Source organism: Camellia sinensis, chromosome 2 (assembly GCF_055761805.1).
Source record: "Camellia sinensis isolate YWXY chromosome 2, ASM5576180v1, whole genome shotgun sequence".
Classification (NCBI taxonomy): Eukaryota; Viridiplantae; Streptophyta; class Magnoliopsida; order Ericales; family Theaceae; genus Camellia; species Camellia sinensis.
Window position 1 is genome coordinate 128,018,813 of NC_138962.1, and position 9,198 is coordinate 128,028,010.

The following is a 9,198-nucleotide window of genomic DNA, read 5'->3' on the forward strand; positions in this document are numbered from 1 at the left end:
GAATTATGTATGACTCATGCCTTAACAGTGAGACTAAAGTGAGTCAAATCATTGATGGTTATTCTTGGAAGTGGCATACTCCTAACTCTTGGGAAATTCAGGAGTGAATCTCCTCTACTCCTGTGTGTTGTAGGCCTAACTCTTCTAGGTGTGACCAAACTATTTGAAAACTTACTACTGATGGTCAGTTTTCTATTCACTCTGCTTGGAACCATTGGCGGAATAGATTGCTAGAGTGGATTGGCATAAGCTGATTTGGGGCCCTCATAGGATTCCTAAAGTCAGCTTTATAGTCTGGGTGGCCATCCACAATAGACTTTATACTGGTGATAGGTTAAATATGTTTGGTTTGGCGTCTCACTCCAACTGCCTTTTCTGCCTTGATCCTGGGGAAAGTCACTCCCATCTTTTCTTTAAGTGTATCTTTTCTAACAAAATTTGGTGTGCTATTGAGGTTATGTGCAATATAAATTGGCCTAATTTAGATTGGCCTAACATTGTTACAGATGCTACTAAAGAGGCTAAAGGTAATTCTTTGAGGGCTAATATCCTTAGTAATGCTTTCTTGTGCTCTGTTTACTACATCTGGATTGAGAGAAATAACCGTATTTTTAACAAAGAATTTAAACCTGAAGAAGTGGTTATTCAATCTATTATCTAGATGGTTAGAAACAGAATGATGTCCATTAAGAATTTGCCTAGTTCCACAGGTGACAGTTGGTTTCTTGCTAAATGGAATCTGCCAGAGACAATTCTGAAGCCCCATATTATTAGATATGGGAGGGCTGCTGAGTGATGTGAGTTTCTCTATATGAGTGTTGGTGAGCAATATAGAGTGTTTTTTAATGGTTTGTTCTTGTGCAGGTCTGCTTGGAGTTTCCTGTGACTCATTGTTTCTTTTTTTTGGGTGAGTAAGTCATAAATTAAAGGCAAAAATTTACACATTTACAAGGGGCATACCCCAGGTAATACAAGATGTCTAACTTGATCCCCCAAAAAGGGGGAAAGAAGACAAATAAAATATACTATAATCAACAAAAACCAGAAAACCAATTTTGCCCATATTTCGTTTTTTCCCCAAGTGACCCCTACTATCTGAGATAATAGAAAGAGACTTGGGAAAGAAATACGGGCAATTACAACAGGTGAAAAGCGCACAGGCAACCACGGCCCACAAACAAAACACACTAGGCCATTATAGCCCAATGCATAAGAACCCAAAAAAACCCACTGTAAATCACCAAAGCCACGTGGCCCACCTCAAGGTCTACCACGTGAACACCCATGGTTTTGCTAAAATGCTTGGATTCAAAAATTCAGCCTCCAAACACTCTGATAAACCAAATAAAATATCAGCGCACTAACCCAAAATTTGGGTTTTCCCTCCAATAAGCCAACCCATATGTGCACATCAGTCAAAGTAGAAAGCTTACAGCAGACATGAGTGTTATACACTCAACCCAACGTGGAAGATCCATCAGTGATATACAACACTCAGACCACCCACGCAATGATCAATGCGTTCTTAGCCACCCGATGAAATATGCGTACAGCCACGCTCCATCTCCAAAATTTTTCGACCAGAACCCAAAAAGCAGACCCATTGCGGGAGCTACATCCACAACACTGTAACGATGCCCCCTGTAAATCTGACACCGGAGGACCGTGCATGAACACCAGTGCAAACCCAGAACCAGACCCCCTACCGTCGGTGCCGGATTATGGACAAAATGCACTGGAACAATCGAACAGTCGAAACTCACTAAACAGCCACAGCAAAAAACTGTGGTGTAAAGTCACCATGTCGGAGTGGTTAAAGTTCCCAAACCGTAAACAAATCCAAGCTAGATATACACCCACAGAATAGCGCTAGAGCACTTACTCACGTGAGACTACCGGAGTAGACCAAGGCAGCAACACACCGCACAATCACGCCGGCAAAACCAACACCGGAAGAGCACATAACCAGAACGGAAGAGTAAAACGGGGGCACCCTTGTCACTCCAAGCAATTCATATAAACGCACCAATCATGTCCGGCGTACCCCTTACAGCGGCACACACAAGAACGACCGGAAAAACAAGGCAACTCAGGCGAGATGCCACGCCCAAGAAGACTATCCTTAGTTCACAACCAGTTCACCCTAGATCAAACCACGGGTTGTACAAAGAACGCAACAGCCGTAGATAACCTATGGACGAAACTGATTGTAAACGCAACAACACCAAAACTCAACAAACCCACTCGAAAGATAAACAAAACCAGCCGGAATCTCAACAACATGGTGCAATTGCTGAAAAGGTGGATATTCCGATGGGTTCACAAGAGAAAGGGGATATCGACATGGGGGACAAAGACTTGGATGCTGATGAGTCTGGTGCAGATGGAAGCCCTAGAGGGATCGCTAGTCAAACTGATCGTGTTTCTGATGAATCGGATCCCAACCCTAGAGGATCTGTGGGTAACACGCGAGGTGGGTTTCATAACCAAGGTCGTGGTACCAACCCTAATAACAGGGGTGGTCGTGGAGGCAGAGGGCCGTTTCGTGCCACTGAGGGTCGATCGTGGGCTAATGTGGCCTCATCTTCAGTTCGGTCAGACGTAAAACTTAAATACTATCCCCCTAAACTTGATCAGGATAAGATAGTTGTTGAGTTGCCTCCCCCCTCGCCTATGGTTAAATGGGAAGCTTGTCTGGTGGGGTACTTCATTGATAAAAATCTACCATATACCCTTATCAAAAACAATGCTAATAATATGTGGAAGAATAAGGGGCTGGTTGATATTCTGAAAAATGATGATGGGTTTTTCATCTTTATGTTGGAAAATCGGGATTGCTGTATTGACGTCTTGGAGGGAGGACCATGGTATGTGGGAGGCTTCCTTCTTATACTGAAACAGTGGCATCGAATGATGAAATTGTCCAAGGAAGACAAGAAAACCATCCCTATTTGGGTGAAATTCCATAATATTCCTCTTGAATATTGGGATGGAGATGGTTTAGGAAGAATAGCTAGTGCAGTGGGTGTTCCATTGTTTATGGATCAACTTACCTCCTTGGGAAGTAGGATCTCCTTCGCTAGAGTTTGTGTGGATATTTCAGCTGCATCTGAGTTCCCTGATAGTTTCATAATTACAAGTGGTGATGTATCCATGAATATCCATGCGGAGTATCAGGGTGTTCCATCGAGGTGTATGCACTGTCATGTTTTTGGCCATGAGACTAAGACCTGTCTCTCAACACAAGTTACACATCTTATTGAGTTACAGAAGAACTCCGAGGACAGGGTTGAAGTTGATGAGGGATGGACTACTGTGAAGGATAAGGGTAAAAGGAAAGTGGGGGACCAAATCTGCCCTCTTCAAGAAGTCCCTACTGAAGTTGATAGCTCGTCTGCAACTAAGGGGGGTGACCTAGTCCTTGAGTCTGAGGAGGCTACTCCTCAACCAGAGATTGAAGAAAATGCTGCCAATGTTATGGGCCAGATTGATGCCTCTCACTTTGAGGCTATGGAAACTGTTGAGACCACAACCCAAGCAGCTGAGGAAAACATCAGAAATACTGAGGATGTGGGGGAAGAGGAAATGAGAGCTAAACCTCCTGAACTGCAGGGGGGAAAGAAAGATGGTGGGCTAAAGGTGGGCAGCTCAACCAAGCAGAAGTCTTCTGGCAGGTCAGGTAGCCAGAAGAAGAAAAGGAGGTAAAAATCTGTCCTTTTTTTGTGGTGATCTGGTTGTGATCTTTTTTTTTGTTGTTTATCATGTTCATTAAAACCTCTTTTTGGAATGTCAGAGGGTTTAACAATCCCTCAAAACATAAAGAAGTTATTGATTTTGTTAAAAAAGAAGATATTAAAATTATGAGCATTTTGGAGACAAAAGTTAAAATGGAAAATGAAGCTAAAATTTTTGAAAATAGCTTTAAAAATTGGAAATTTTTGTCGAACTCACAACCAGACCTGCCAGCGAGAATTTGGGTTTGCTGGGATCCAAACCAGTTTATTTTTGTAAAAGTGACAATTTTTTAGGGTGATTTCAGCTTCTTTTCTACTTTTGTATATGCTGAAAATAAGCATGAGTTGAGGCTTCCCTTGTTTTTTGATCTAAAGAAAATTGCTCTCAATTATGCTAGTCACCCTTCTGTTTTTCTTGGTGACTTTAATGCTGTTCGTTTTTCATTTGAGAAAATGGGGGGGAGGGGGAACTGGAGTCGTGCCAATGAGGTGTTTAATAGTATGATTTTGGAATCTGAATTGGAAGACTTGTGTTACAAGGGGTGTCAATTTACTTGGTCTAATAAGCAGGGGGGTGGTAATTTTATTACCTCAAAAATTGATAGAGTCCTTGTCAATGAGAGGTGGTTAACTGTTAAACCCAACTCGTATGCTCTCTTCTTGCCCTCGGGAGTTTCTGATCACTCCCCTGTGATTGTGCAAATTGGAGGTGAGGAAGCGAAGCATAAGAAGCCTTTCAAGTTTTTTGACTTCTGGGCTAACCACTGTGACTTCCTCCCCAGTGTGTATGGTGTTTGGAGGAAATACATTAGGGGTTCTCCCATATTCAGGGTTTGCCAAAAGCTTAAAACTCTTAAGCCCATTCTTAAAGAGTTGAACAAAAAGGAATACAGTGAGATTTCCACTCGGGTTGGTGTTGCCAAGGATCATCTCCTTAATTCTAAAATTAAGCTCGATAAAGATCCTTTAAATTTAACTCTTCAAGAGACTGAGAGGGCTGCTTATGTGAAATATATTGACCTTAGCAAAGCTGAGGAGAGTCTTGCCCACTAGAAATCTCGTATCCAATGGTTAGGTTTAGGTGATAGGAATTCTAAGTTCTTTTTTAGAAATGTGAAGAGAAATGTGAACAAGGGGCGGATTCATAGTGTTGTGCTCCCTAATGGGGATAGAGTGACTAAAAGTGCTGAGGTTCACCACTCCTTTGTGGACTATTTCACAAACTTGCTTGGGAAACCTTTTGGTGATCAATATAATGGGTATGATAGGATTAGTAGCCTTATCACCAAAAGAGTGTCTGAGAGTCAATATCAAAACCTTGCAAGGGATGTGACTGAGAAAGAGATCATTGATGCTTTCAAGTCCTTTAAAGCTAATAAAGCCCCTGGCCCCGATGGGTATTCTGCGGGTTTTTTTTCTGAAATCCTGGGATATTGTGGGGAGAGAAGTTGTTGAAGCAATCAAATCGTTCTTTACATCAGGGGAGCTTCTTCAGGAATTAAATAGCACCACCATTGCTTTGATTCCAAAGATCCCCAATGCTGAAAAAGTGGGGGATTTTAGACCTATTTCGTGCTGCAACACTTTGAATAAATGTATTTCTAAGATTATTGCGGATAGGATTAAAATTGTCCTTCATGATCTTATTGATCCTGTCCAATCAGCTTTTGTCTCTGGTAGGAGGACTGCCGATAATATCTTCCTTTCTCAGGAACTTATGAGGGGCTACCATAAAGCCTCCCCCTCTCCTAGGTGCACCATGAAGGTGGACATTATGAAAGCCTATGATAATGTTAGATGGGAGTTTGTTCTTGATGTCCTTACCGCGATGGGTTTCCCCCCTAATATTATCCTTTGGATAAAAGCTTGCATGACTAGTCCCACTTACTCCATTTGCATTAATGGGAGCCTGCATGGTTATTTTAGGGGGGAGAGAGGTTTGAGGCAAGGTGACCCTATGTCCCCTTATCTCTTTGTTATTGTCATGGAAATTCTCTCTAGAATTTTGGCTGAGAAGGCTTCTCACCCTGATTTCAAATTCCATTGGAGATGTGAAAAAACTAAGATTGTTAATTTATGTTTTGTTGATGATTTGATGATATTTTGCAAAGGGGATGTCTCTACTGTTCAGTCCATTAAATTGGGATTAGAAGAGTTTAAGAGTTTGTCTGGGCTGTCTCCTAGCCCTAATAAGAGTCACATCTTCTTTTCTGGCTGTGATGTGCAGTTAAGAAATGAGATCCTTGGGGTTTGCAATTTTAGTGAGGGCAAGTTACCTGTGAGATACTTGGGGGTTCCTCTAGTTTCCACTAAACTTAAGGCCATTGACTGTGACCAACTGGTGGAGAGAATTACAAAAAGGGTTAAGAGCTGGACTAATAAGTGCCTCACTTATGCTGGTAGAGCTCAGTTGATCCAATCTGTTCTATTCTCTGTGCAAATTTACTGGACCTCTTTATTCATCCTTCCAAAGAAGGTCATTAGATCTATAGAGAGTTTATTTAGAGCCTTCTTTTGGTCTGGGTGTGAGCTAAAAAAACATGGGGCTAAGGTTTCTTGGGATAGAATCTGCTCCCCTAAGAAGGAAGGGGGGCTGGGTTTTAAGTCCCTCACTGTGTGGAATAAGGCTGCCATTGCTAAACATGTCTGGTTCCTCTTCTCTGGGGGAGAGCAGTCAATGTGGTGTATTTGGGTTAAGTCTTATATTCTGAAAGGTAGGAGTTTTTGGAGAGTTAGGGTGCCAAATGACCCTTCTTGGGTTTGGAGGAAGATCCTCTCTCTTAGACCTATCATCTACCCTCTACTCAAACATAGGGTGGGAAATGGATCTACGGTTTTTTTGTGGTTTGATAATTGGCACCCTATGGGTTCTTTGTGGGACAAATTTGGTGATAGAATTGTATATGATTCTGCTCTTGGTATAGATGCTAAGGTTAGTGAGATTGTGGAGGGTAACTCTTGGAGATGGCCTTTTCCGTCTTCATGGGAGCTTAGGGATCTTATTGATAGTACTCCCCCTACTTTCCTCCCCACTGGAGGATCTGATGATGTTAGTTGGTGTCCTGCTTCCAATAGCCAATTCACTATCCAATCTACTTGGCACTATTTGAGGAAACATTTTGATCCTGTGAATTGGTCTACTCTCCTTTGGGGCCCTTATAATATCCCGAAGGTGAGCTTTGTGGTGTGGATGGCTATTCTTGGCAGATTAAATACTGGGGATAGGTTGCAAACTTTTGGTGTAACCCTATCTGTGAATTGTGTTTTCTGCCAGCATCTTTGTGAGGACCACAATCACCTTTTCTTTGAGTGTCCATTCTCGGAAAGGGTGTGGTCTTACATTAAAGGTCGAATAAATGTGTACTGGCCCTCTATACCTTGGGATGATTTGGTCCAGCTCATTGCACAATCTGTGAAAGGCAAATCTCTTGGGGCTATCATCACTAAGCTTGCTTTTACCTGTACTGTCTACCAGTTGTGGATTGCAAGGAATAACAGAGTGTTTAGCAAGGATATGGTCCCGGAAGAGGTAGTTATAAAGGGCATTGTGGATATGGTTAGGTTCAGGGTAATGCACATTACCAATCTGAAATCTCACCAAACTGACAGCTGGTTTCTCCAATCATGGAGACTTCCCCATACTATGGTGAAGCCTTCGGTAACTACTGTAAGGAATGAGACCTTCTAAATTGTGGGTTGAGTGATGGTTAGCAAATACATTTGTGGGGTTTCCTAATGTTTGTTATTGTTATAGGTACCTGGATGGCTGGCAAGTTGTTTGTTGAGTGTTTGCCCCATAATCTGAGGGCCGAGTATAGTGTGAGGAGTAGATCACCCACCCCAATATCACTAGCCACATTGAGAGAAACTAACATGTTTTTATGTAGCACCTGTGACTTCTCTCTTTTTTGCAGGTACAAGGAGCATTATTTTCCGAGTGATGTGAGTTTATATAATTGTGGGTTGAGTGTAGTGAGCATATATATGTGTGGTATCCCGAGTAATCTGTCATTGATTCTTGTATGTTCTCCTGTTGATGAGCTTTTAATTCTTTTGAGTATTTGCTGGTTGACAGGGTCTACTACAATGTCTAGATACTGTTCGGGTTGCATGGGACGGCAGCAAACTGTTTATGAGGATGTTGCGGTCTGGAGGTTGGTTGATTTGGTTAACAGTTCTGATTCATTGTCTGGAGCAGGCTGGTTTTGTGCAGATGCAAGCAAGAGGCGTCTTTGGTCTACTATGATTGTGTAGATGGCTGCTATATTCGCCTCTGGTGTGTAAAGAGTGACTTCCGTTTATGTTTTGTTTCTTTAGTGTGTTGATGTATTGCCTACCCATGTGGGATGTACATGGGTTTTATGTTTTTTCATCCAACTTTTGCTACTTGTTATCGGGTGTGTTCATGTTCCTCATCACATTTTCATGCGGCACATGAACACACTTTGGTTTGTTTCTTATTATTATGTATGGTTACTTTAGTTTAGCTTTTGGTTTCTTTTTTTTTCTTTAAAATTGTCTAGCTAGATTATGGTTTGGCTGTTAGTTTTTCTGGGCAATCCTGGATTGGCTTAGTCTTTTTGTTTTCTTTTGGATATTGTATAGTGTTTTAGTTAGGGCCTGAGGTATGCCCTTGTCATGGTGTAAGTTTTTTGTCTTTTATTTTATGACTTATCCACCCCAAAAAAAAAAAACCAGCCGGACTGATAGTCAAGATATAAGCTCTTTAAAACTCACACAGAACCCTTTCTCCCTCATGGGAGAGGAAGATAACCGGAACAATAGCCAGATAAATTGAGGGTTGAGTGTTGAGTGTTGAGAGGAATATTTAAACTGTCCATTCATAATTGGGTTGAGTGACCTTAGCCAGATAAATTTGCTAATGTTTATATATATTGTATATCTTTATGTGCAGGTTAAGGAAGCAAAAATTGAGTGGTGTGAGTTCCTAAATTGGGGGCCGAGTGAATTCCGTGCCTATAATGAGTGTTTTATCTTTGTTTTAAGGCCTAGAGGTTCTTATATGTGCTGGAAATACTCACATATGATTGTCTTTACAGGGTTTACTACAATGTTTGAGTTCAACTGGGGCTGCTTGGGTAGGCGGATCTGGTCCTCCCTGGGTGGTTGCTGCTTTGGTGTAAACATGGTCTCATGCCTTTGGGATGTTCGTGTTCAATGTTTCTCGGTGATGGTTGCTAGAAGCACCTATTGGATGAAGATTGTCTTTTATTTTAATTTATTTAAACTCTGTTTTCTTGGTTTTATTAGTCGGTTTACAGTGGTTTCTTCTTAGTTGGCCTATCTATGCGAGATGTGCATGGTTTTGTAGTATGGTATTTTGCAAGGGCTGTTGTTGGTATGTTCATGGTCTTCATTCGAAAGTATGTGGCCTATGAACATATTTGGCTCTATCTGTTAGTCATGTTTATATTCTAGCTCGATTTTGTGCTTTGCTTTAGCT

General features: G+C 41.6%; 2 protein-coding genes across 2 annotated transcripts; both read left to right on the top strand.

Moving 5' to 3' along the window:
- Window positions 1-2,193: 2,193 nt before the first annotated feature.
- LOC145819020 (uncharacterized) lies at window positions 2,194-4,787 on the top strand. The gene is made up of 2 exons (XM_082913000.1): window positions 2,194-3,701; window positions 4,040-4,787. The coding sequence occupies exons 1-2, from the start codon at window positions 2,194-2,196 to the stop codon at window positions 4,785-4,787; spliced, it is 2,256 nt and encodes a 751-aa protein (XP_082769126.1).
- Window positions 4,788-5,127: 340 nt separating this feature from the next.
- Window positions 5,128-8,878, top strand: LOC145819021 (uncharacterized). Its single transcript, XM_082913001.1, has 7 exons — window positions 5,128-7,346; window positions 7,489-7,503; window positions 7,649-7,725; window positions 7,810-7,888; window positions 7,933-8,010; window positions 8,650-8,674; window positions 8,795-8,878. Exons 1-7 carry the CDS (start codon window positions 5,128-5,130, stop codon window positions 8,876-8,878), a joined length of 2,577 nt encoding a protein of 858 aa, XP_082769127.1.
- The last annotated feature ends 320 nt before the right edge of the window (window positions 8,879-9,198 follow it).